This window comes from Podarcis tiliguerta (assembly GCF_965153285.1).
Source record: "Podarcis tiliguerta genome assembly, chromosome: 13".
Classification (NCBI taxonomy): Eukaryota; Metazoa; Chordata; class Lepidosauria; order Squamata; family Lacertidae; genus Podarcis; species Podarcis tiliguerta.
Genome location: NC_139546.1, coordinates 8,644,294 through 8,672,291, shown reverse-complemented (window position 1 = coordinate 8,672,291; position 27,998 = coordinate 8,644,294). Strand labels below are relative to the sequence as shown.

General features: G+C 45.1%; 2 protein-coding genes across 5 annotated transcripts in view; one reads left to right on the top strand and one right to left on the bottom strand.

Annotated features, from left to right (window-relative positions):
- The window catches only part of USO1 (USO1 vesicle transport factor), a 53,053-nt gene extending 27,330 nt beyond the window's left edge, over positions 1-25,723 (top strand). For 2 of the 4 annotated variants that reach the window (XM_083407544.1, XM_083407543.1), the window contains 13 exons: positions 274-485; positions 2,186-2,206; positions 6,309-6,419; positions 9,561-9,679; positions 10,596-10,777; positions 13,097-13,218; positions 14,128-14,266; positions 17,612-17,775; positions 20,298-20,390; positions 21,387-21,476; positions 21,754-21,864; positions 23,029-23,244; positions 24,408-25,723. In XM_083407544.1, coding sequence (XP_083263670.1) covers positions 274-485; positions 2,186-2,206; positions 6,309-6,419; positions 9,561-9,679; positions 10,596-10,777; positions 13,097-13,218; positions 14,128-14,266; positions 17,612-17,775; positions 20,298-20,390; positions 21,387-21,476; positions 21,754-21,864; positions 23,029-23,244; positions 24,408-24,494 — 1,667 coding nt within the window. In that variant the 3' untranslated portion in view covers positions 24,495-25,723. The remainder of the gene's footprint in view (positions 1-273; positions 486-2,185; positions 2,207-6,308; positions 6,420-9,560; positions 9,680-10,595; positions 10,778-13,096; positions 13,219-14,127; positions 14,267-17,611; positions 17,776-20,297; positions 20,391-21,386; positions 21,477-21,753; positions 21,865-23,028; positions 23,245-24,407) is intronic. The other 2 variants (XM_083407546.1, XM_083407545.1) reach the window with 1 other exon arrangement.
- The window catches only part of G3BP2 (G3BP stress granule assembly factor 2), a 146,173-nt gene that overhangs the window by 69,325 nt on the left and 48,850 nt on the right, over positions 1-27,998 (bottom strand). The gene's annotated exons all lie outside the window — the stretch shown is intronic.

Below are 27,998 nucleotides of genomic sequence, written 5' to 3'. Positions count from 1 at the left end.
TAATTCGTTCCGGAGGTCCGTTCTTAACCTGAAACTGTTCTTAACCTGGAGCACCACTTTAGCTAATGGGGCCTCCTGCTGCCACCACACCGCTGGAGCACGATTTCTGTTCTCATCCTGAAGCAAAGTTCTTAACCCAGTTTCAGGTTAAGAGCGGACCTCTGGAACGAATTAAGTACGTAACCAGAGGTACCACTGTATTTTAAATGAACTCCCAGGGATTTAATTTTATTTTAAATACATTTTTTTTTCATTGTGTGCCTGCTATTGCAGCTACTGGGAATTCCGTCTCGGCTGGCCAGCTGCTCTGTGGAGGACTCTTCTCTACCGACTCTCTTTCCAACTGGTGTGCGGCTGTGGCTCTGGCTCACGCCTTGCAAGAAAACGCCACTCTGAAAGAGCAGCTGCTAAGAGTGCAGCTGGCAACCAGTATTGGCAACCCTCCAGTGTCCTTACTCCAACAATGCACCAACATTCTGTCTCAGGTACAGCGTTTCCGTTTTGTGTGTCTCAATAGTTCTCTTGTTAAGCTGGGAAATAACGGGAAATCAAGAAGGAGGCTGCTGGTCATTTTAAATTTCATGCTAATTGTTTTTGTCGTAACAAGTCAAGGTGCCTAGTGAATTATCTCGGACACAAGAGGTTGCACACAATCTCTTTCGGTTCCTGTTGAATTGCAGTTAGCGTGCTGGGCGTAATAGGATGGGTAAAGTCAGGCTCTCTGGCGTAACAAGCAACATCTGTGGCTTATATAACACAAAGAACGGCGGGTTGCTGAGAACTAAATAGTGTAGTCGAGTGGATCTGCAAGCCTTCAACAGAACTGGCAGTCAAAATATGCATAATAGATTGGGGGCTTGGGCTATTAGCATTTGCAGTGGCGTAGCGTGGGGGTGCAGGGGGGACCGGGCGCAACATCTGGGGGGGGCGCGCTCGCACTCGCAGCTCTCTGCCCCTACCTGGCTCACTCACTCTATCTCACTGCAGTGCTGGCTGTGTGAATCCGATCCGAGCCGCCGGGTCGCCGCCCACTGTGGAGGGGAGGGTGCCAGGCGTGCGGTGCGGTGCGGAGAGAGAGCGAGGGACTATGGGGGAGGGACAGTGCAGCTGGGGGGGGGGCGCAAATTACTTGCCTTGCCCCGGGTGCTGACAACCCACGCTACGCCACTGAGCATTTGAGTTGCTTTCTGACAAGATGCCAAGAATTGTGTGGGTACACCAATTCCTGTATTAACTCTGTACTTTGCTAAACAAGCGGAGGCCAAACAGGTTCGCGTTCTTCCTGTTGTCCCCCCCGCCCCCATCTGCCCATTACGAAAGATAAATCTGCTCCACTTCCCAGTGGGGAGGAGTTGCGGCGGACTGCGTGGCCACCCACTCTCCACTGGGGGCGGTGGACTTTGTCCCCCGTTGCCCGGGGGATCCCAGCCACGTCAGAGCCTGGCCGGCCAATCCGCTGGCCGGAGGGGGGCGTGGCTGGAGCAGTTTAAACCGAGGAGCGAGCCGGAGGACTTCCTCTTAGATCACTTCCTCCCCCTACTGGTGGTTTACCCTTACCGGACTTCCTTCACAGCACGCAGGAGTCAGATATAGTCTGGTCCAACCAATGCCTAAGCCAATACCGCTCACATTCTGTAATTCAATAAAGTTGTGGCCAAATTTGCCCAGTAACATAAACTTAATATTTGTGTCCTTGTGTGAATTATTTCCCAACAAGGGGGTGGCTGCTGGGTCTGAACACGCAAGTCTGTTCCTTGAAATGGGCTTTTCAGGCTTTTCTCTTGCTTGGTATGGAGCGCAATAAATCACAATTGCCTACTTATGTAATGAGCAATATCCTGTTTTGCATTTGGGGGAAACAGCATGGGTAGCTGCTTGCCTACAAGCGCAATATGATCCCTGTGAGTCAGATTTGACTTATATAAGCTGCAGAGTCACCAGACCTCTGGGCTTCTGCGCTGCCTTCCATCTCATGCAAAATAGGGTAGTGATCAGGCTGCACCAGAAATGGCCACTGCTAATTTATTTAATTTTAATCTGTATGCTTCCTGCGATATAAATATACATGGGGCAGCTCCCATCAGTGAAAATAAAAACAAAACATTCAGAAGTTAACCCTGCATTGCATAAGTGTATATAATAGACCTATAACATTCCCTTATCCTTCTTAATGTATGATTCACAGGGTGATAAGATCGACAGACGGGTACGTATAGGGGCGCCTGGAGCTTGGATCACACTAGGGTGTTTCTGCTCTCTTAGCTTTGCCGTGTGTGTTTTATGAAATAACTGCTTTGAAGTTTTTCCCCTCCCCTACTTAACAGTTTGGTGTTGCTGCTCAGTTTTATTTCCAGTAACCAGCTCTCTTTCTCTACTGGTGCTCTTGGGAACTGTGGTTTGGGAAACTTGGTTGTTACGGTGCTTTCTTTCCCCACAAGGCAAGGCTTTGCACAGCCATTGTGGTGTAGTGGTTAAGAGCGGTGGACTCGTAATCTGGTGAACTGGGTTCGCTTCCCTGCTCCTCCACATGCAGCTGCTGGGTGACCTTGGGCCAGTCACACTTCTCTGAAGTCTCTCAGCCTCACTCACCTCACAGAGTGTTTGCTGTGGGGGGAGGAAGGAAAACGAGATTGTTAGCCCCTTTGAGACTCCTTCGAGTAGTGATAAAGCGGGATATCAAATCCAAACTCCTCCTCCATGGGTAGACGGCTTTCTCAGTGTGGATTTAGTGTCACCTTTGCAAGACGTTTAATTAACATTTGAAGCTATTAAGTAGTAGTATACAAAAAATATAGGGACGCGGGTGGCACTGTGGGTTAAACCACAGAGCCTAGGACTTGCCGATCAGAAGGTCGGTGGTTCAAATCCCCGCAACGGAGTGAGCTCCCATTGTTCGGTGCCTGCTCCTGCCAACCTAGCAGTTCGAAAGCACGTCAAAGTGCAAGTATATAAATAGGTACCGCTCTGGCAGGAAGGTAAACAGTGTTTCCGTGCGCTGCTCTGGTTTGCCAGAAGCGGCTTAGTCATGCTGGCCACATGACCCGGAAGCTGTACACCGGCTCCCTCGGCCAATAAAGCGAGATTAGCGCTGCAACCCCAGAGTCGGCCATGACTGGACCTAACTGTCATGGGTCCATTTACCCTTTACTATACAAAAAATATAGGGACACAGGTGATGCTGTGGTCCAAACCACTGAGCCTCTTGGGCTTGCCGATCAGAAGGTCGGCGGTTCGAATCCCCGCAACGGGGTGAGCTCCTGTTGCTCAGTCCCAGCTCCTGCTCACCTAGCAGTTCGAAAGCATGTCAAAATGAAAGTAGATAAATAGGTACCACTCCGGTGGGAAGGTAAACGGCGTTTCCGTGCGCGGCTCTGGTTTTGCCAGAAGCAGCTTAGTCATGCTAGCCACATGACCTGGAAAAACTGTCTGTGGACAAACACCGGCTCCCTCAGCCAGTAAAGCGAGAGGAGTGCTGCAACCCCAGAGTCATCTGTGACTGGACTTAACTGCCAGGGGTCCTTTACCTTTACCTTTTATACAAAAAATAACAAATCTGTTCGAAAGTTTCCCCTTTCTTTCCCTGAGAGCTGCATAGGGTGAACAGTTCTACCCCACGCTGCACAGTCCTCAAATCCACGGGTGCCTGAGTTTGGTTGAAAATTGTGTGCATATCTACGTGGGACTGTTGTTGTTGTTTAGTCGTTTAGTCGTGTCCGACACTTCGTGACCCCATGGACCAGAGTGTCCCCCCCCCCCTTTGTTTTAAAACAAAGTGTGAAACTCGCCTCCAACCATGGTTTTAAAATCTGCCTTAAAGCTATCGAGATTGTTGTTCAACTAGATGTAGGTGGAACACTCATCATAGCAACAGGAAGGAGTAATTTGAAGGGAAACTGAATTCATTAACCTAAGGGGGTCTGCTAGTTGCTTAACCATGGTTAAGAAGCTGGGGGACTTTACATTTGCACCAAGACTGGAAGGTAGTGTTCATTAACTTGGTCATTAAAAGGCTTATGCAAAGTGTTGCAGGGTATATCTCTGGTGTGCATGTGTTACCTGAGCCTGAGGGACCTGAAAAAAGACAGGAGACCATGCTCTGATTTAGACTTGACTTTTGTATGCAATATTCATATTATTCATTAATCTATTTATTTTGTTTTTAAACATTTAAGAGGGTTAACCAGTTTACATGCATGCTGCTTCTGCACGCAATTGAGTATTTGGTCTGACCTAAGAGGAAGGTCTGTGGAGGCAATTTAATCTTTGCCGCGATCCTGAGAGGTATGGAGAATTTTTGACTGGGGGTTGAAACCAACCACATACCCAGCTTTTGTTCTCCGGCAGTAAAAAGGGCTGCTGCTCTCTAGCCAAGCCCTCAGCCTGAATATGACACAGTTGTTGTATTTTCTCTTTCTCCCTCCAATTTAAGCCATCTCCTACTTCTGAGCAACCCTGCAGGGTTGCCTTAAACCACTCGGAGCCTGGTCTGCAATATTCAGTGTGTGAACTAAACCGCATGGATGTCACACGCCACTCTCTCCCAGTAACAGCCCATTCTAACCAGTGTGGGGACAATGAACTGCATTTGCACCGGAAACTGTTTTGCACTGAATAGCAATTGAGTTAGAGTGAATTGGAATTATTTTCCTTTCCTGTATCTTTTATTTGGGGTGTGTGTGGATGACATCCAATCACAGCTGTGCCAAGATACTTGATTTCTTCTTTGACATCTACGGACAGCTCTCACCTCCATCTCTGGGAACATTCAAAAGCAGCCTCTCAGTGCGAATCAGGAGATGACTGATCCGGACAACGATGTGATTCTCTCTTCTTTTCTTTTCTTTTCTTTTCTTTTCTTTTCTTTTCTTTTCTTTTCTTTCTTTTCTTATATGTCTCTTTTCTGCATCCTCCTGTACTCCTGTTTATCTCAGGTGAGGAAAGAGGAGGAGAGAAAGGGAGCACAGGATGATAGAGAAAGATACTGTGGCATTTGTCTCCTAGGTGGGTCAAAAGGTGGGTCAAAAGTGGTGGCAGCGATCACACAGGGCCCCCAGACATTTGACGGTCTATTGACCCTGTGCCACCACTGTGATTGCTTTCTTCGCTGCCACCAACCCGTTTCTCACAGGTCCACACGGAGTCCAGTCAGTTGGTAACATTAACAAATAATCAAGTTTATTTTATAGGCATGAACAAGCTTATGGTTTCAGTTAATTTTTCTTGGCAGTTTCTTAACCTGAGTTCCTTAACTGTCCTATTCGTTCCTAACAACTTCAAACTGATTATCCCAACTATGTGTCTGACTCCACCTAACAATTCCTCTCATTCTCTCGCCACACAACTCGACCAACCCACAGACTTATATCCTCCCTCTTCCTTCTTCAACTCCCAAAACTGACTTTCACGCAACTCCCCCTCTAACCCTAACTCCTCCTATCAGTTTCCACTGGCCAATCACATCACACTCATTTTAACCCTTTCCTTATGACCCACCTAGGAGGCAAACGCCACAGATACACACACATGTTTAGCTGATCAGAAGTGTTTTTATGCTTCTTGGGTTGCTGCAGCTGCATTCTTGTTTTCACCAGCCACTTCCCGCCAGGAAATTCCACTCCCTTCTCTCTTCCCCACCTCAACAATTGGCCCAACGTTCTGTGGCTACTTCCCATGTTTGGTCCTCATTTACCGTATTTTTCGCTCTATAAGACACACCAGACCACAAGACGCACCTAGTTTTTGGAGGAGGAAAACAAGAAAAAAAATATTCTGAATCTCAGAAGCCAGAACATCAAGAGGGATCGCTGCGCAGTGAAAGCAGCGATCCTGCTTGCTGTTCTGGCTTCTGGGATAGCTGCGCAGCCTGCATTCGCTCCATAAGATGCACACACATTTCCCCTTACTTTTTAGGAGGGAAAAAGTGAGTCTTAGAGAGCAAAAAATATGGTAGCTGTTTTGAGGGGTTCTCCCCATCCCAGCCCTTAAGGTCTTGTTTTCTACCAACAACAACAATAACAATAACAACAACAACAACTGTACTTCTGCAAACCTTCAGTTTTCTTCTTTCCATCTCCTGGGTGTTCTGATACCTCCCTCTTGTGTGTGGACTTTGCCAGTTTTGCTACATAACGATTCACACTCACTCCTAATAGAGGAAATTGTTAAATTTTAATAATTGTGTGAAAAGTGTTCTGGACACCCAACATTTAAGACTGCTTCAGGCTTCAAAGTAGAAACAACGCGTGGAAGAAACAGAAAACCTGTAAATGCAAGTAAAAGTTTGTTCTTTGTTTGTTTGTTTCTTCCAGGGAAGCAAAGTGCAGACAAGAGTTGGATTATTAATGCTGCTTTGTACCTGGCTAAGCAACTGCCCCATTGCGGTCACACATTTTCTGCACAATTCTGCCAATGTTCCATTTGTATCCTTTTACACGTCAGCAATTAATGTCTCTGAATTATGACAGGAAATGTTCTTTAGGAGCGCAAGTTTCTGTATGCGAGTTCAAAGTAAGGAGGCTCCACACCTTAGCATTGCAACGCAGTGTTTACCTCCTTAAATACATTTACATTCCTCCTTTCTTGGAACTCTAGGTAGTATATGTGGTGTTTCCTCTAACACAGGTATCTCAGTAAGTGTACATATTGCCCACATTTCACATATTTGCTGCAGGAAACTGTTATACAGTGGTGCCCCTCAAGATGAATGCCTCGCAAGACAGAAAACCCGCTAGACGAAAGGGTTTTCCGTTTTGGAGGTGCTTCGCAAAACAAATTTGCTATGGGCTTGCTTCGCAAGACGAAAATGTCTTGCAAGTTCCTGCGGGGTTTTTTTCCTCTCCCCCCCCCCCTTTTTCCCAAGCCGCTTAACAGCTGATCCGCTAAGCTGATTATCAACTGATCTGCTAAGCCCGCTAAGCCGCTAATAGCGCTAATCCGCTAAGCCGCTAATAGGGTTGCTTCGCAAGACGAAAAAACCGCAAGACGAAGAGACTCGCGGAATGGATTCTTTTCGTCTTGCGAGGCACCACTGTACCTGTAGTAGTAATATTTTCTGCATAACCTACAGAGCTGCCCCAACACTTTAGGTCACAGGTGGTTTTTATCCTTCACAGGCTAAAGTTGAAAGGTGGGAGCAGCCACTCGCCTTTTGGTCTTTTACAGTCATGTAAGGTGATGACTTTGGGGACTTCAAAGCACCACCTGGGGCTTTTAAAAAGCTGCATGGTGCTTTGAAGCGCCGGTGGTCAGCAGGCTTGAAGTCACCACCTGTCTGATGGAAGTACAGTGGTGCCCCACAAGACAAATGCCTCGCAAGACGAAAAACCCGCTAGACGAAAGGGTTTTTCGTTTTCTGAGGTGCTTCGCAAGACGGATTTTCCTAAGGGCTTGCTTCGCTAGACGAAACAGCCCTGCCTCTCCTGTCATGGCGACGGTCACTGCACGCACGCTCGCTTCCCCGCTCATCCGGCTCCCTCCCACCTTCCGGCTGACGACTCCTCCGGCTCCCTCCGACCTTCCGGCTGCCTCGCGCTGCTGCCCACCACCCTCACACGCTCCTTTGAGAGAGCCGTTGCCGCCAGCAGCCAGCGTTGCAGCCGGAGGAGCGCTCCTGAGCCCCGCCGCCCTCCAGCAGCCGCGTCACACGGTGGCCACAAGGCGCGGGTGAGTCCAAGGTACCGGCTGCGGCAGCTGCCCTGCTTCTCCCCACCCCTCCCCGCCGTGGTGCTTCGCAAGACGAAAAAACTCTACGAAAAAACTCGCGGAACGAATTAATTTCGTCTTGCGAGGCACCACTGTATTGTCATTGAAATTCTACTCAATATTGATCCAGAGTAGATTCCAATATATAGTTAGCAGAGTAAAAGCTTAAACACGTTGCAGGGTTCCCCAAAAATAGACCAGAGGCAATTATATTTCATCCAGCAGAACATTACTGAAGGCAAATGAGCATAATGGTCACAAATCCAATACACTCAGGATTGGCCCTGGTCCATAAGAAATCCAGTTGCAGCAGACTTAACTTAAACTTACAATAACTTATAACAAGACTAAACCTTAACACTGAGCATACTATGTACAGAACACCACACTAGAAGAGAGATAGAAAAAGAAATTGTGAAACTCAGGCTCCTTCTGGCCCTACCTCAGCATGACCTTGGCAGAAAGAGATAACAGACCCAGTTTAAGCCAGCTGTGCTTATCTTCTCTGAAGGAATAACCCAAATATCATGCACCTTCTGCTTGCTTCTTTCACACAGAGAAGCTTCCAGAACCCTCCTGAATTAAGTAGAATAAGAAAGAACTCTACACATCAGATCAATACTTTCTGTACTAAGAAATGCAAACTGACAAGTGTATGTAAATTTCTTAAGGAGGCTTTGACAGGTATAGGCTTGAATGCGCGGATAAACTCACAGGGATTTTAATTTTGAATGTGCACTTGTAAGCTTTAATGGAAGGACAGGTGTTGTAATCCTGCAAAAGGTAAGTTTTTATTTAACAGTTGTGACAGACCTTTCAGAGTCTGACATTCTTTAGAATCTGGTCATTATCTTTCAAGGGAGCTCAAAAGTCTCATACTCTGATTTCTCCTCTCAGCCATATGCATATAAATAGCGCATGCTTTAATTAAATTCTATTGATTTTTTAATGTTTGCCACCCTGGGCTCCTTCGGGAGGAAAGGTGTGGTACAAATAAATATACCGTATTTTTCGCCCTATAGGACGCACTTTTTCCCCTCCAAAAATGAAGGGGAAATGTGTGTGCGTCCTATGGGGCGAATGCAGGCTTTCGCTGAAGCCTGGAGAGCAAGAGGCGTTCGTGCGCACCGACCCCTCTCGCTCTCCAGGCTTCAGGAAGCTATCCGCAAGCCGTGGGAGAGCTGAGCTCAGCACACCCCAGGCTTCGGGCGGCTTCGCACAGCTCTCCCACGGCTTGCGGATAGCAGCCTGTTCTGGGGGCTTCCCCCGCCCCAGCCCCGCACCTGGGGGGGGGGGAAATAAATTTTTTTCTTTATTCCCCCCCCCCCACAAAAAAAACTAGATGCACCCTATGGGCCGGTGCGCCCTATGGGGCGAAAAATACGATACTTGTGCTTGATTAAGCTAGTACAGTGGTGCCCCGCAAGACGAATGCCTCGCAAGACAGAAAACCCGCTAGACGAAAGGGTTTTCCGTTTTTCAATGCGCTTCGCAGGACGAATTTCCCGATGGGCTTGCTTCGCAAGACGAAAATGTCTTGCGATTCTTGAGGATTTTTTTCGCTCCCCACCCCCTTTTTCTAAGGCGCTAAGCTGCTAATAGCCTTTTAGCAGCTAATCCGCTAATCCCTTAAGCCTTTAATAGCCGCTAATAGCCGCTAAACCGCTAATAGCGCTAATCCGCTAATAGGGTTGCTTCGCAAGACGAAAAAACCGCTAGACGAAGAGACTCGCGGAACGGATTCTTTTCGTCTTGCGAGGCACCACTGTATTAGTAAAAGCAAAAAAAATGAGTATTGTACAAGAATTAGAATGCCTCTGTCTATGAACTGTCTACACATCCTTAACTCAGTTTTTTAGCTGACAGGACAGATAGCGGAAAACCTTGGAGAAGAGGAGCATTTAGTTCAAGGGTTGTGTGCTCTCTTACTAGGAATTTCCATTTATTACAATGACAACTCGCTCGAGAATTATAAGAAGTGAGTACTTGGAAGGGTGAATGGGAAACTTGTGTCCCCCTCTGGCTACAAATGTGGTCGGTCTATTCCATGGGTAGGCAAACTAAGACCCGGGGGCCGGATCCGGCCCAATCGCCTTCTAAATCTGGCCCACGGACGGTCTGGGAATCAGCGTGTTTTTACATGAGGAGAATGTGTCCTTTTATTTAAAATGAATCTCTGGGTTATTTGTGGGGCCTGCCTGGTGTTTCTACATGAGTAGAATGTGTCCTTTTATTTAAAACACATCTCTGGGTTATTTGTGGGGCATAGGGATTCTTTCATTTCCCCCCCCCCCAAAATGTAATCCGGCCCCCCACAAGGTCTGAGAGACAGTGGACCGGCCTCATGCTGAAAAGGTTTGCTGACCCCTGGTCTATTCTAATATAATTTTCAGGGCAAAGACTAGGAAATAGTTTAACACACACACACACCAATATGGTTAAGCCAGAGAAAATTAGATACAGACTTAAACTTATTTTATTATTACAAACTTTGGTAGGGTCGAATGTTTTCCGCCATAATTAACAGCTAGCAAGTTGTCCCTTAGCATGATGAGTCGTATTTCTCTTATACGACTGAACGTTGAGTCTCAACATTAAAATGAAAACCAATCCTGTTCATTTTAACTATAGTCTCCCTTCAGCTCATTATTTCCATGCTCTTGAAACAATGCTTTTATGGTTTTGCAAACTCATCTGTTCTCCATTCAAACTGCCAAATCTGAGGGCACATCTGTCTCTACCACTTAGTACTACTCTCTGTTGCCTTTGATATAACTGATAGAACTATTTGTTAAATAGGAATTTGCTGGGGGTGGACGGGTGGGGTGAAATGGAAAAGAGGGCATCTTTGTGCAATTCGCAGTGGTTTTACATGATCCGTCTCTCACCCCCAGGGAGAAATTGAAACAACTGATAGAAAAGAGAATTGGCAAGGAGAACTTCGTTGAGAAATTGGGATTCATCAGCAAACACGAATTCTATTCCCGAGCAGCTCAGAAACCTCAGCCAAGCTTTTCTAGCCCGGACCATATGATGTTTGATCATGAATTTACTAAACTGGTAAAGGAGCTAGAGGGTGAGACATGTTCTTCACTTCTCTTGAGTTTTGTGTTTACAGTGGTACCTCGGGTTAAGTACTTAATTAGTTCCGGGTGTCCGTTCTTAACCTGAAACTGTTCTTAACCTGAAGCACCACTTTAGCTAACGGGGCCTCCTGCTGCCACCGCACCACCGGAACACAATTTCTGCTCTCACCCTGAAGCAAAGTTCTTAACTCGAGGTACTATTTCTGGGTTAGCGGAGTCTGTAACCTGAAGCGTATGTAACCCGAGGTACCACTGTACTACTTAAGACCATTAGATTTGAAAGATTTAGAGCCTTTTCAGAATTGGATGTGAATTAAGTTATACCTTTCAAGGTTTTTAATTTTCTGCAACCCTAAAGCATGTTATGACGCTGGAGGCAAACAATTTTACACAGGAAGTACAATAGGTTTGTTTTGTTCGCAGTGTGCTATAGGACCAGTTCATTTGGCTTCTTAATATTTGAGGGTTTGCTGCATCCTGTGTGCTTACTTTGGTGAGAAGGTGATGGTGCAATTGGTTTACAGCACAATGAGGCTTACCTGCTGAAATTCTTGGTAACATGTTCTGATCCATTCTGCATCTGAGAATGTGGTTTGTCATTTATTTTTCCTGGCAGCTAGTAGATTTCCTCTTACAAAATTAGTCTACATTATCTGCTGTAAAGAATGTAGTTGGTCTATTAGATAGTAAAATTGCTATGTACCATACAGACATTTATAATAATAATAATAATTTTTTATTTATACCCCACCCTCCCCAGCCAAGGCCGGGCTCAGAGCGGCTTACAAGCAATAATAAAAACAAGATGAATGATTACAACTTAAAAACAAAAGTAAAATACAACATTAAAATAATGGAACATTAAAATATTAAAATGTAGCCTCATCGCAGGAGGAGAAGGAAAAGAAAAAAGAAAGAGAGGGAGGGAGGGAATCAAATTGGCTCCAAGCCAAAGGCCAGGCGGAACAACTCTGTCTTACAGGCCCTGCGGAAAGACATCAGATCCTGCAGGGCCCTGGTCTCATGAGGCAGAGCGTTCCACCAGGCCGGAGCCAGAGTTGAAAAGGCCCTGGCTCTGGTTGAAGCCAATCTAACCTCCTTAGGGCCTGGGACCACTAGGGTGTTGTTATTTATGGACCTTGAGGCTCTCCGTGGGGCATACCGGGAGAGGCGGTCCCGTAGGTACGAGGGTCCTAGACCATGAAGGGCTTTAAAGGTCAAAAGCAGCACCTTAAATCTGACCCTGTACTCCACCGGGAGCCAGTGCAGCTTGAAAAGCACTGGGTGAATATGCTCCCATGGCAGAGACCCATGTGAGGAGCCTCGCTGCAGCATTCTGCACCCGCTGGAGTTTCTGGGACAGCTTCAAGGGCAGCCCCGCGTAGAGCGAATTACAGTAGTCAAGCCTGGAGGTGACCGTCGCATGGATCACTGTGGCCAGGTTGGGGCGGGAAAGGTAAGGTTTGCAAAATAAGATGGACCATGCCTGTGGAGTTGCAGTCTATAGGTAAATAGATAACACACTAGGGAGGAAGAAAAGGGAAAGTGAGCGAGGATCAGTTGAGAACAGCAACAACGAACAGGAAGTATCTTATAGAGGGGCTTGGATTTAAAAACCAGGAAGATGTCAGCTGGAAAGGCATTCCAATGATTGGGAGCTAAGAAAATATGCAGAGGTCATACTCTTGATTTACTGAAGTGCTTGCTTACACAAGTGATTTTTCCATACCACAACAACGCATTTATTGCATCTTGAATGGCTTTTTCAATGATGTTGTTGTTGTTTAGTCGTTTAGTCATGTCCGACTCTCGTGACCCCATAGACCAGAGCATGCCAGGCACTTCTGTCTTCCACTGCCTCCCGCAGTTTGGTCAGACTCATGCTGGTAGCTTCGAGAACACTGTCCAACCATCTCGTCCTCTGTCGTCCCCTTCTCCTTGTGCCCTCCATCTTCCCCCACATCAGGGTCTTTTCCAGGGAGTCTTCTCATGAGGTGGCCAAAGTATTGGAGCCTCAGCTTCACGATCTGTCCTTCCAGTGAGCACTCAGGGCTGATTTCCTTAAGAATGGATAGGTTTGATCTTCTTGCCGTCCATGGGACTCTCAAGAGTCTCCTCCAGCACCATAATTCAAAACCATCAATTCTTCGGTGATCAGCCTTCTTTATGGTCCATTTTCGATGATAGAATCCCTAAAATGACTAACTCCTGTTAAACTTCTATATCTGAACAGGCATTGGGATTGCTTCAAAACCATGTGGCTTAGAATGTTTAATAAAAGAAACGATTTATTTATTTTTTGGAAACAGGCATTATAACAAAGGCAGTTTATAAGTCTAGTGAAGAAGATAAACAGGAAGAGGAAGTGAAGAAGTCCTTAGAACAACACGACAACATAGTGACACGCTACAAAAGCATCATTAGAGTTCAGGTAAAAAAAAAAACATCTTAGCTTCATTTGCACTAGTGGGCCCTGTATCTGCTTAAGGTGGTATATATTAGGGCCAAACTACCCATTACTGTAATCGTGCTATTTAAACATATTATTAGAACTTGCAACCATCTCAACAAAAAGCAGCTTGGGAGTGGCACTGATCCACTCTGGGTGCGCTGACCCCTGTGATTCCCCTAAATTCTGGATATGCAGTTTTGTTTGTATCTGGGAACGTTGCACTAACTGCTTATACCATAAAATATATTGCTCAGTGCTACTAGTTTAATGCGAAAGGGACGCGGGTGGCGCTGTGGGTTAAACCACACAGCCTAGGGCTTGCCGATCAGAAGGTCGGCGGTTCGAATCCCCGCGACGGGGTGAGCTCCCGCTGCTCGGTCCCAGCTCCTGCCAACCTAGCAGTTCGAAAGCACGTCAATTGCAAGTAGATAAATAGGTACCACTCCGGTGGGAAGGTAAACAGCGTTTCCGTGCGCTTATCTGGTTCGCCAGAAGCGGCTTAGTCCTGCTGGCCACATGACCCGGAAGCTGTACGCCGGCTCCCTCGTCCAATAAAGCGAGATGAGCGCCGCAACCCCAGAGTCAGTCATGGCTGGACCAAATGGTCAGAGGTCCCTTTACCTTTTTACTAGTTTAATGTACTGGCAAACACAGGCAAATGCACAGACATGTGCAAGCATTATTTTAGACCAGTGGCATTGTATGGCATTCTGTATAGCATAAGCAGTTAGAGCTACGTTCCTTTGCAAATGTCTGTAGGTAAATGCCTATGGGTGCTTAATTTTTGTGGTGATTTAAAAAAACAACAACAAAAAAACCAGTGGCAATCAACAGATTTAAGAAATGAATGTAAGATTCCATTAAGTAGATTCTTGTTTTATTTTCCAGGATCAGGAGCTTGAGGATTTGAAGAAACAAGTTGAATCTATAAAAGTTCAAAATGAGCAGCTTCAGGCAACAGTCACCCAGCAAATGTCGCAGATCCAGCAGCACAAGGACCAGTACAATCTCCTGAAAGTACAGCTAGGTAGGACTGCTAGCTGTGTCCTGTCTAAGTTTTGCTGTTGTAAAGGTTCTAGGGGTTGCTCGTGCGTAAGTTGCCGTTACTCCTGGCTAGGTTGCCTGGTTGAACCCTTTCTGTCTGGACAGCCTCAAGTTCCGTGGCTGCCTCAGTCACTGGCAGAATCCGTCAGTGGGCGTTTCTTGAACCTTTTCCAGCATAAAAGCTGTTTGACGCCCAGTCTTCTTCTACTCTCCCTGCGCGGAAGTCTTCTGCGCAGGGAGGGTGTGGGCAGCGGAGTACCCGTACTCTCTCCACTGGTCTCCGGCGAAGAGTCCTGGAGCCACCTCTCCGATTCCCCCATCTGCCCCCCTTCTCCACTGGTGTTAGGCTGATTTCCTTGCCCAGCGGATGGGCTGCCTCTCTCCCTGCTGGGACCCTCTCCGGCATCCCTCTGGAGCCTCCTCTCCGCCTCCAGCTCCGATGGCAGTTCCCTGACAGCTGTCAAATGCAGATTGCTGTGCATTTTCAGACCATGGAACGCCACATTTTACTTTGATGCAAATTGTTTGAGCAGCCTTGGAAAATGCCTGAAACTAGTACTAGTTTTTGGGACCCGGGTAGTGCTGTGGGTTAAACCACAGAGCCTAGGACTTGCCGATCAGAAGGTCGGCGGTTCGAATCCCTGTGAGGGCTGAGCTCCCGTTGCTCGGTCCCTGCTCCTGCCAACCTAGCAGTTCGAAAGAACGTCAAAGTGCAAGTAGATAAATAGGTACCACTCCGGCGGGAAGGTAAACGGTGTTTCCGTGCGCTGCTCTGGTTCCCCAGAAGCGGCTTAGTCATGCTGGCCACATGACCCGGAAGCTGTACGCCGGCTCCCTCGGCCAATGAAGCGAGATGAGCACCGCAACCCCAGAGTCGTTCATGACTGGACCTAATGGTCAGGGGTCCCTTTACCTTTACCTAGTACTAGTTTATATTGGGTTTCTGGGACCTATAAACTGAAACAAGACAAGGGACTGGGAGTGGGGCAAAATAAAGCTGTCGGTGAGAAAAGCTGTGAAAACCTGCTGAGGCAGAAGAGTTAGTAAGGTGGCAACCTGGAATTGTAGGAACAAAAGAGGCAGTGACTGGACAGGTATCCTGGTCTTGGAACTTCATTGGAATCCTATCCATTACTCCCACAGAAGTGGCATTAAAACTGTGTGGTTGAGTGCATTTCTTCCTTTCCCACAATCGCTGCATTCAAAAGTGGGTTCGCAAAAGATAACCCGCTGAATGGATGCTTAGCTTAATCTTGGGTCTGGCTCTTGCACAACCATAGTGCTTAGAAAAGGCCCAGCAGGGTTTAATCACTATGCTGCTTTTTCACATCTCAAGTGCAGCAAAAAAGAAGAAGGAGGGGTGTGTGGCTTTGTTCCTCTCAGGGAGGTGGCATGTCTCTTGTCTTGAAAGAGTCTTTGTTGACTGAAGGGATAGCCAGTACCAGTCATAGTTCAGAGTCTAGGCGCTATTCTTCCCTGCTTTTCCCAAGCTAGGAAGAAGTTGGCACCATGCACGTAAGTAGCCATCTCTTTGTGTTTGTGTAAACTTTCTCCTGCCACCCCCCAATTATCCCTGATTGACTCGCCAGGGAGAAATTAGTAGCGAAGAGGTCTTCTACAATAATATATTCCATAGTCCGAAGACTTCTAAACTGCTGACCCCTGACTGAAAGAAAAATGGTGTGCATACAAACATATGCAAGACTTTTTCATATGTCCCACAGAGAAAATGCAGATATCTTTGTAGAACCTGAGCCTGAAAGCATTATTGGTGACTGATTCTAATAGCTGTAAACTAGGACTGTACAGACACCAGTCTTGTGCAGGTGTGGTTTTTTTGTCACTACAGTGGTGCCTCGCAAGACGAAATTAATTCGTTCTGCGAGTTTTTTCGTCTTGTGAATTTTTTCGTCTTGCGAAGCACCACTGTGTATTGACGGTTTCCCATAGGAATGCATTGGCGGTTTTAAAAAAAAGGCGCAAGACGTTTCGTCTTGCGAAGCAAGCCCATGGGGAAATCCGTGTTGCGAAGCAACTCGGAAAACGAAAAACTCTTTCGTCTTGTGAGTTTTTCGTCTTGCGAGGCATTCATCTTGCGAGGTACCACTGTATATTCCCCATCAGTGTGTGTGTGTCTTTTTAAAAAATGCATATTCAGTGTCTCTTAACAGTTAAGGTGTACTAATCCTACCCTGGAAATACGTTTTACTGAAGGTGTGGGATATAAATTGCATCAATAAACAAACATATATAAACTGATCCTTGGTGTACATACAGTTGCTTAAGAGCAGGATCAAACGAAGGGCCATTTAGTCCAGCATTCTTGATAAGACTGCCGGCAGCCAATTCTCTGCTCTCTGCCCACTCTGACGCTAAGTGACAGTGAGACATAATTATCCATATGTACCTAGCTCATGGGGACGCGGGTGGCGCTGTGGGTTAAACCACAGAGCCTAGGGCTTGCCGATCAGAAGGTCGGCGGTTCGAATCCCCATGACAGGGTGAGCTCCCATTGCTTGGTCCCTGCTCCTGCCCATCTAGCAGTTCGAAAGCATGTCAAAGTGCAAGTAGATAAATAGGTACCGCTCCAGCGGGAAGGTAAACGGTGTTTCCGTGCGCTGCTCTGGTTGACCAGAAGCAGCTTAGTCATGCTGGCCACATGACCCGGAAGCTGTATGCCAGCTCCCTCGGCCAGTAAAGCGAGACGAGCGCCGCAACCCCAGAGTTATTCATGACTGGACCTAACGGTCAGGGGTCCCTTTACCTTTATTTAATAATAATAAATTTTATTTATATCTCACCCTCCCCAGCCAAAACCGGGCTCAGGGCGGCTAACAACACTAAAATAGTGCAACATTATAAAACATTATAAAATTAATTAAAATCAAAATTGATGGCAACCATAAACTAAAGTTTTGTAAAGATTGCCAAAGGAGGGAGTCAGGCTGCACCCTGACCAAAGGCTTGGTGGAACAGCTCTGTCTTGCAGGCCCTGCGGAAAGATGTCAAGTCCTGCAGGGCCCTGTGGAAAGATGTCAAGTCCCGCAGGGCCCTAGTCTCTTGTGACAGAGTGTTCCACCAGATTGGAGCCACGGCCGAAAAAGCCCTGGCTCTGGTTGAAGCCAGCCTAACCTCTCTGTGGCCTGGGACCTTCAAGATGTTTTTATTTGAAGACCGTAAGTTCCTCTGTGGGGCATACCAGGGGCATTTACCTCGCTCATAGTACCATTTCTAAGGAAGGAAAGATTTTAAATGAGTTTGGGGTGGGAAATATTTGTGGAATTTTTGTCCCAGAACTCTACAAATGGGTCATTTTCAAATCTAACAGGAAAAGACAATCAGCATCATACTTCCCATGGTGATGTGGCACAAATGAATGGCGTTCAGCCAGAAGAAATCAGCAAATTGCATGGGGAGATAGAAGAATGGAAACACAAACTTGAACTGTTGCAGGAACAACTGAAGGAACGAGATTCTTTGATTGAAAGCTTGGTGAGTACATGAGTGTCAGCTATCGATACGTGATATGAAAATTCCAGTCCATCTTTTTCTTGGGTAAAATGCTGACCAGAAAAGGCTTGTTTTCTTGCTCTCAGATCAGAAGGCAGGCAAGTTCCTGATACCAGGGGAAGAAGGCATTGGTCCCATTGTCACTTTTTATTCATAATAATAATAATAATAATAATAATAATAATAATAATATCTTTATTGTCATTGCCCCCTTCGGGGACAACGAAATTACTTGACTGCTCCATAAAAACACTAATTAAACAATATAGTAAAATACAGCAAGGGAGATTAGATGACTTTCAAAGTCCGGGCTTCCCATTCAGGGCCGAGATCGCTCTGGAGAAGAAGCTGTTCTTAAGACGGCTCGTTCTTGTCTTCATCGTCCTGTATCTCCGTCCCGACGGCAAGAGCTCGAAGAGACAGTGACCAGGATGCGATGGATCTTTTACTATGTCCAGTGCCTTCCTATGGCACCTTGTGGCATAAATCTGCTCTAAGGTGGAGAGTGGGCAGCCAACAATGCTCTCTGCTGCCTTCACAACCCTGCGCAACCCCATCCTGTCCTGGGTAGTACAGCTTCCGTACCACACACATAAGCCATAAGTGAGCACGCTCTCAATGGCACAGTGATAGAAGGCAAGCAGCAGTTTCTGCGGAAGATGGTTTTTCCTTAGTATTCTCAAAAAGTACAGTCTCTGCTGCGCCTTCTTCACAAGCCCCCTTGTGTTGACACTCCAGGACAGATCCTCTTGTTGAACAGACTAGTTAATGGGAAAGAATGTGACTTTCAGTATGGATATGTTTGTTTGTAAGACTTTTATCCCATCGTAATGCACATAGCCTGAAGGCAGTGGCTTGCGATAACAAAAGGAAAAAATAAATACAGCTGATAAAACCACCTTGAAACACCAGTACAGAGAAATGCATTTAAACGGGCTTTGGATGTTTTTAAAAGCTATTTTGTTAAAGGCAAAAGAGAACGACAGATTTCATTGACTGCCTAAAAAATAGTAAAGAAGGCACAAAGCATGCATGTCTAGGCTGGGGTGTCCATGGTTTGGGTACCGCTGATATAAATGTCCTTTTTTCAGTAGCTACTTATCTAATCTCCAAAAGTGGGACTCTGTGGCAGACCTTAACTGCCGAGACCAACAATTGCCTGTTGTTTTAAATGCTATCATAACCTGTTGGTTGTTCACAGCCATTATTGAAGTTTTTTTTAATGATTTTCAGTCCACTATTGTAAGTGACTTCCATACATATGTCCTCACAAGGCTAAAATGGATATGCTGACCTAATAACCTTATGAGTGTCAATACAGTGGTGCCTCGCAAGACGAAATTAATTCGTTCTGCGAGTCTCTTCGTCTAGCGGTTTTTTCGTCTTGCGAAGCAACCCTATTAGCGGATTAGCGCTATTAGCGGTTTAGCGGCTATTAGCGGCTATTAAAGGCTTAAGGGATTAGCGGATTAGCTGCTAAAAGGCTATTAGTGGTTTAGCGGCTTAGAAAAAGGGGGTGGGGAGCGGGAAAAAATCTCAAGACTCGCAAGACATTTTCGTCTTGCAAAGCAAGCCCATAGGGAAATTCGTCCTGCGCAGCGCATCGAAAAACGGAAAACCCTTTCGTCTAGCGGGTTTTCCATCTTGCGAGGCATTCGTCTTGTGGGGCACCACTGTATCTGAATTGTAAGGAGGCACATGTAGTAAATGCTTCCAACTTGATAATTATAGTCACTGATTTGTTGCAGCATTTTTCTGAATGGTTGTTAAATAATGGAGGCAGTGTCGTCACAAGCAATATGTAAAATCTGCAGTGCTGCTTGTTCATTGGCAAATTGTCAAGTAGTGGATCGGGATGGAAAAGGCATTATTCCTTCCTCTTATTTTGGTTTTAAATAACTATACCAGAGCTGACATAATAACAATAATCACAACAACAAGACCAACACCTGCATGGAAAATTGAGTTCTATGCCATGTATGTCAAAATATGTCATTATATTTCATATTTTGTATCTGCTGTTCATGGGCAGAGTGGCAATGGTCTGTACTACAGTGGTACCTCGGGTTAAGTACTTAATTCGTTCCGGAGCTCCATACTTAACCTGAAACTGTTCTTAACCTGAAGCACCACTTTAGCTAATGGGGCCTCCTGCTGCCGCTGCGCCACCTGAGCACGATTTCTGTTCTCACCCTGAAGCAAAGTTCTTAACCTGAGGCACGATTTCTGGGTTAGCAGAGTCTGTAACCTGAAGCGTATGTAACCCGAGGTACCACTGTACTTCCTGAATCCTTCTGATCACTGAAAATGCTGCAGCGTATCTTCTTGTTTCAAAGACAGCATCAGGCACTGCCACAAACTTGTCAGCCTATAACTGAAGCCAAAAGGGCTTGCTTTTAAAAAAGAAAATGTTTGAGTTTCTCAGGATTTATGGAAGTGCCTTGTTAAAAAATCCTTATCCTTTTTAAATAAATGTTTCCTTCGTTAATATCCGATATTTGCAGAAGCTTTCGCCCGCAGCTGGAGGAACAACAACAGAGCAGTCTTCACAAACGAACAAACCAAGCGGCCCTGACGTTGACAGAGAACTATATAAAGTAAGAATTCCTGTTGCTTCCGTCAGATATTCTGTCGTGACTGCTGCTGTTTGAGAACATGATTTCTCCCCAGTTGCAATCTGTGAAGGTCTCCCTAGTAGGAAACCTGATTGAAAAGTAGCATTATATACCATATTTTTTGTTCTGTAGGATGCACCAGACCATAGGAGGGGGAGAACAGGAAAAAAAAATTCTCCCTTTCTCTGCTAAGCGCCCCTTCAGCGAAGCGGCAGGAGAAACGGAGCCCCTTCCATTTCTCCTCCTGCTTCGCTGAAGGGGCACTGCGCAGAGAGGGAAAACTGTGCAGCGCCTCTCCAGCAAAGTGAAGTCTGGAGAGCAAGAGGGATCGGTGTGCACCGACCCCTCTCGCTCTCCAGGCTTCAGGCGGGCATCCGCAAGCCTTGGGGCGCAGCGGGACACAATGAGAAATAAAGGAGGTGCTGTGGGATTGGTGGAAGTCAATGTCTTGCTGTTGTTTTAGTGTTTATATTATTAACTTGTAAGATATGGATTTGTTTGTTTTTTTGTTTTTTTTGTTTTAGTATTCAAATGTTGATTTTTGTGTGTTGTGTATTGTTATTTTTTGATATCTTTCGTGTTGTTGTTGTGTGGAAAATACTAATAAAATCCATTTATTTAAAAAAAACAATACAGAAAGATTAAAAACTATGAGGTCTCAGAACAAAGGAAGGAAGTCAATATGTGTATATGTACGTAACAATTAGTATACTGATATGGTTTTCTTTGTAGATGTGATTTGTTTTTTGTTTTTTGTTTTTTTATCTTTTTTTTTTGTTTTGCTTTGCCTTTGTTCTGCTTTGTTTTAAAAAATAAGAAAAAATTAAAAATTAAAAAAAATAAAATGAGTTGTGTGCATTGGTAATGCCCTCCAAACCTCTGGAAAATCCTCCCCATTAGCTCCATGTCCTACTTCTGTTTGCAAACAACGCTGTTATCTTAGCAGCAGAATTGATTTATTTTTTTCCCCCTTCACAGGAAGTTGAAACCCTGAGGGCCCAAATCCAGTCACAGTCCACAGACATTATTAAACTTCAGAGTGAAAAGCAAGAACTGCTTCAAAAACTGGTAATATAAGACTTTCACTCTTATCTTTTTGTCCTTGTATTGTTTCTATGGGATGTAATAAACAGTAGTGGTCCTCTTGTCTCCTTCAACTGTCCAGCGTAATCCATAAAAAGCCATAGTCTGTTCTTATACCACATAAGTTCTAGTGGCCCACATTCACACAGATTGTCTGATTTGTTGCATTAGCTGTATTTTGCCGTACAGAACACCTTCCAGGTGTTGAACCAAATATATCTCCTGTACCCTGTCAGTCTTATTGAGTATTTTTGTTTTGCAGAGCGTAACCCCGGTTCCTGTATCAGGAGACAATGGCACCGTTATGGTAGCAAAGACAGCCGACTTGGAAAGAAGACTCTCATCGCTCCTGCAAGAGAATAAAGAACTAAAGGTTGTTTCCCAATAAAAAAACACCACGTTTTTAATTTAAGTGTTCAGTTAAGATTTGCCGAAGCGGCGGCTTCATCCTTGCTCAACTCAACATTGGGGTGGGGTAGGGGAAGATATCACAAATTAGAAATGTTCCCATAGGAAATAATGGAAATCGTGGACTCATTATGCGAAACGCTCACCTAACAAATGATTTCCTGGGAGCGTTGTGTTTTTTTTATAAGCGGGACCTGCATGTTCACATTCAGGGGATTGTATAATCACCCTGAGATACTTGATTTTCAATAGCCAAAGCTCACTGGTAGAACAGTTTAATGAGACCCCCCCAAGTTCAACAACTCGATTAAAGAAATCGCTATCCACTGCTGGGAGACTCCTTAGCTGGAGACGGCAGAACCGCCTTAACAAGTTTTGTTGCTTAGAATAATTAGTTACCATAGAGATGTCAAAATAAACTGGTATAATAGAGATGTCTACCGGGACTCGGGTGGCGCTGTGGGTTAAAGCCTCAGCACCTAGGACTTGCCGATCGAAAGGTCGGCGGTTCGAATCCCTGCAGCGGGGTGCGCTCCCGTCGTTCGGTCCCAGCACCTGCCAACCTAGCAGTTCGAAAGCACCCCCGGGTGCAAGTAGATAAATAGGGACCGCTTACCAGCGGGAAGGTAAACGGCGTTCCGTGTGCTGCGCTGGCTCGCCAGATGCAGCTTGTCACGCTGGCCACGTGACCCGGAAGTGTCTCCGGACAGCGCTGGCTCCTGGCCTATAGAGTGAGATGAGCGCACAACCCTAGAGTCTGTCAAGACTGGCCCGTACGGGCAGGGGTACCTTTACCTTTAATAGAGATGTCAAAATAAACTGGTAAAGTGTAACTTCACTACTGAAGGATTTTTGGCATTCCTAAAGGTGAGGAAAGAATTCCTTGGTGCTTGTCCTTGTATCAAATCTGTGTCCATTTAGCTCCTTTTATTGTACATATGGATTAAGCACGGAGGGAAGGGAAAGTCAGGATTCTGATTACAGCGGGTCACTTTTATTTTTGAAAAGCCCCTTGCTTGGGACATCCAGGATAGTTTTCATATTAAAGTACTGCTTTGGTACCAGCTGGGTGGCGTTAGCAATTTTAGCTGTGATGTATTCTAATATTGCCCCCTCCCTCTCCTGCCAGAATGAAATTGCGGCCCACGGCGAGGAAAAGGCTTCACTGAAGCAGCAGCTGGACTCATCCAACAGTAGCGTGGCTATTCTGCAAAACGAGAAAAGCAAATTGCAGAAAGAAGTCGCAGAATCTAAGAAGGAACAGGATGACCTGCTGGTTCTTCTGGCTGATCAGGATCAGAAAATAATTGCATTAAAGGATAAACTCAAGGAGCTTGGAGAACCGGTAAGACATTATAAGTTTGAGCATTTCATTTTTCCAATCCTGGAAAGCAAACAGCCCAGTTCTAGTCTGGATTGGCAACATTTTTGCTGCTCTGCACCCTGGAAGAATGGCAGATGAAGGTAATGGACTACATGGAACTGGCTGAAATGACTGGCAGAATCAGAGACCAGGGAGAAGAGACGGTGAAAGAAGATTGGAGGAAGTTTAAAGACTATTTACAGAAGTATTATAAGATTAATGAATGTTAGAATGACATCAGATTGAATGTAAAAGGTTATTAGCAAAAAGCTCTAAAATTCAAAAGATCTAATATTTTAAGATACAAGAGGATTAAATTATATTAAGATACTTAAATTAAGATAAAAATCAATTAAGAAAGAGGGAAGGGATTTGCTGTCTGAATATATGATATGGAATACAGGAAAGGGAGGTCTGGGGAAGTCGGAGAAATAAGTTAAAGCAAGAAACAGTATGAAGATAAAACTGTTTTTATTTCTGTTGTTTTTTCTCTGTTCTTTTTCTTTGATACTTTTTTGTTGTTTGGTGTTGTGTAACTGTTTATTTTTTTTCTGTTTTGGTTTGTTCATTATATGTTGTTTCATCTTTTTTGTAAAACTTAATAAAATATTTATAAAAAAAAACAAAACATTTTTGCTGCTCTGATGATGAGCAGAGCCAGAAGAGGTATTCTGGATTAACTAATTTGGAATAAAGGCTGTCCTGCTTTAGTTTTCATTGACTTTAGTACTGTATACATGTGCTGTAGCAGACAAGCTCCAACCACCTCAGAGGAGGGTTTCATCCTCCTCTTCTCATCGACAGTTTTGCAAGTATTTATGCCAAAAGCAGTTTTAACGCACGTTCTAAATTTTTAGTAAACGTCTTATTTTTGCAAAACATTTTATTTACAGTTAAAACAATTTATTTCTATTTATTTAATTTGCTTATCACCCTTCGCCCATAGATCTCAGAGCGGTTCACAACATAAAAATACAAAATAAAAACACAAAATACATAACAAAAGCACACCACTAACCCCACCAGTAAAATTAATGCCGTTTTTAAAATAAAATGCCATTTAAAAAATCTGTCCAGTTAATTGTTGGACATGGAGACTTTTTAATCCGTTAACTAAATGCTGCAACCTCTTTTTTCTTTTAAAGGTTGAAGATGACGATGAACTGGAATCTGGCGACCAAGGTGAGGAAGATGAAGGGGACGATGAGGACGACGACGAGGAAGATAATTAAGCTTTATTGTGTCAAATATGGGAATCCTGTACTGCATTATAAGAATAAATGTTAATGGCCTTGTGATGCAAAATACCTGGTCAAAGAAGCGGAAGGATCACTAGAACTAGTCCTGAGTTTCTGGTGTGAAGTTGAGAAATGCTTTGTAGCTGAAACAGATGTCTGCCGTTTTAAGTTTTACATGCACATCCGAACCGAATCGTTAACACACTAGAAGCTGCTTTCCAGAAGCATTGGAAGGTAACAGTTTGGTTAACCAAGCGTGTTGGCATTTGCATATGTTCCGTGTGTTTGTCATTACTTATCTAATTTGGATCTTCGGTGTGATTAAATATGGTATGTATATGGTTTAACATCTGTGGAATGAAATCATTGCTTCCTGTATTCAGCATGGAGAGATCTCATGGGCTCTTTCTGGCTACTTCAAAAAAAGGAAATTATTACTGGAGTGTATAGGACTGGCAAGTGAAGGGTTTTTTACCTTTTGGCTGCTTTTTGGTGGGTTTCAGATTGAGAAGAACTGTACAGCACTGAGTGCCTTGCGCCTGAAACGGCTGCATTCTGTACCTCAGAGGAAAAAAACCGAAACAACTTGGGAGGGGGATTTCCGTAGACAAATAGCAGCGTTTGGTAGCATATTAAAACAGAATTTTATTTTTAGCAAAAACCCATGCAGAAGTTTTAAGATGCTACCAGATTATCACGTTAAAAACAAGCCTTTTGTTCTATTATTAAAATCACATACTGATCGATTATAATTTATTGACTTTTGCGCCCAATAGGTAAGATTTTTAAAAAGAGAAATTAACTGCATCAACTTGCTGTTTTGGTAATAAAAATAGATGCTATAACTCTTTAGTATTCATTTACTCGGTTGACTTCTGACTGCTTTAAATCATGTTTCTTCAATGCTGCTGTATTTGGAATAGTCTTAATTTTTTTTTAAAAAAAAAAGATTGACTTGTTAAAGCGCTATCAAACATGGCATCTGTCAGGGAAACATGGCAAATTGGTGAAGATGTTTGCAAAATTTGTAGAGCTGTTTCTGTTCATTCCAATTATTGGCTCAGCTTACAGAACAGTTACTTCTTAACTCTAAAGTAAGTAGGATTTGGGCCAATGCTATACAAAGATGTATTTTTAGATACTCTATTTTGTACTTTCCAGTTTGTCAAGATACAGGTAACATAAGCTGAGTTGCAGCAAAATAAATTGGAATGCTACCTCGATATTGTAATCCCTCTTTGGAAATCTGGATATTCCATGTGCAAAAGGCTTTCTTTTGTCCAACATGGGTTGTTTTGGGGTTTGTTTAACCAATATATCTGCTTCTATGTGCAAGGAACAGGAAGGGCACAAAGCTGAGACTTCAATATTGCAAACTGTAGGAACTAGTTGCCCACAGAACTTCAGGGACTGAAGTTCAGCAGCCCTAATTCACAGTGGCAAGTTATGGTAAAAAGGTAAAGGGACCCCTGACCATTAGGTCCAGTCGTGACCGACTCTGGGGTTGCGGCGCTCATCACGCTTTACTGGCCGAGGGAGCCGGTGTACAGCTTCCGGGTCATGTGGCCAGCAGGACTAAGCCGCTTCTGGCGAACCAGAGAAGCGCACGGAAACGCCGTTTACCTTCCCGCCAGAGCGGTACCTATTTATCTACTTGCACTTTGACGTGCTTTTGAACTGCTAGGTTGGCAGGAGCAGGGACCGAGCAACGGGAGCTCACCCCGTCTCGGGGATTCGAAGCGCCGACCTTCTGATCAGCAAGTCCTAGGCTCTGTGGTTTAACCCACAGCGCCACCCGCGCTTTCACCAAACCTTGTGTTGTAGCAGCTCTTCAGTTCCGCAAGCAGTTGTCTTCCCCAGCCCTTTTTAACTTTTCCCCGAGGCCTCTTTTTAACTGGAATAATTTGTTAAAATGCATTCGTAACTAGCGACAGGTTGTGCAGAAGTTTTAAAGCTATCTCATAGGAACAGAATTTGCACGTCTATAATTGCATGCAAGGTTTTTAAAGTTGGCCCCTTCCCAAAGCGGTCTTCTAAATAATAATTTAATTTCAAATTACCACCCAAAGAATCTTCCTTGCCTCTGTGTAATTTGTCCAATTACAAAGGTGTAATCTGCCGTTCTGTAATGTGTGGCAGGGCATGCTTCTTAAGACACCTACCCCATGCAACCCCCCCCCCTCAAAAAATAGGCAGTTCCATTTAGCACATGAGCCGGCATGACTATGTAGCTGATCAACCTGGGAAGGCAGCCCATCTATGTTGTTGTTGTTGTTGTTGTTGTTGTTGTTGTTGTTGTTGTTGTTGTTATTATTATTATTTTATATCCTGCCCTCCCCAGCCGAAGCCGGGCTCAGAGCAGCTAACAACAAAAAAAGTAACACAACATTCTAAAATCGATTCATTCTAAAATCAATTCAAAATCAAATTAATGGCAACCATTGGGCTAGAGTTCTGTGAAGATTGCCAAAGGAGGGAGTCAGGCTGTGCCTTGGCCAAAGGCCTGGTGGAACAGCTCTGTCTTGCAGGCCCTGCAGAAAGATGTCAAGTCCCGCAAGGCCCCAGTCTCTTGTGACAGAGCGTTCCACCAGATTGGAGCCACAGCCGAAAAAGCCCTGGCTCTAGTTGAGGCCAGCCTAACCTCTCTGTGGCCTGGGACCTTCAAGATGTTTTTATTTGAAGACCGTAAGTTCCTCTGTGGGACATACCAGGAGAGGCAGTCCTGGCCGTATAGGGTCCTAGGCCGTATAGGGCTTTAAAGGTTAAAACCAGCACCTTAAACCTGATCCTGTACTCCACCGGGAGCCAGTGCAGCTGGTATAGCACCGGGTGAATGCGATCTTGCAGCGAAGACCCCGTAAGGAGTCTCGCCGCGGCATTCTGCACCCGCTGGAGTTTCTGGGTCAGTCTGAAGGGCAGCCCCACGTAGAGCGAGTTACAATAATCCAGTCTGGAGGTGACCGTCGTGTGGATCACAGTGGCTAGGTCAGGGCGAGAGAGGTAAGGAGCCAACTGCTTAGCTTGGCGGAGATGAAAAAATGTCGCCTTTGTTATAGCTAGAAGATATAGATATAGCTATATCTAGAAAGAAAACTCGGATCCTCAAACTCCCCTGCCTTGCGGGATATCTTCGGGAGAAGAAAAGGTTAAGAAGTAAACCCTACACGAATCGAGAGTGGAGTCCCTAAGACGGTTGGATGGCACCTTGTAGAAGAAGAAGAAGAGTTTGGATTTGATATCCCGCCTTTCACTCCCTTTAAGGAGTCTCAAAGCGGCTAACATTCTCCTTTCCCTTCCTTCCCCACAACAAACACTCTGTGAGGTGAGTGGGGCTGAGAGACTTCAGAGAAGTGTGACTGGCCCAAGGTCACCCAGCAGCTGCATGTGGAGGAGCGGAGACGCGAACCCGGTTCCCCAGATTACAAGACTACCGCTCTCAACCACTACACCACATTGGCTCCTTCCGTCAACTCCTGCAGCCAAGCTGGTGCCAACGTA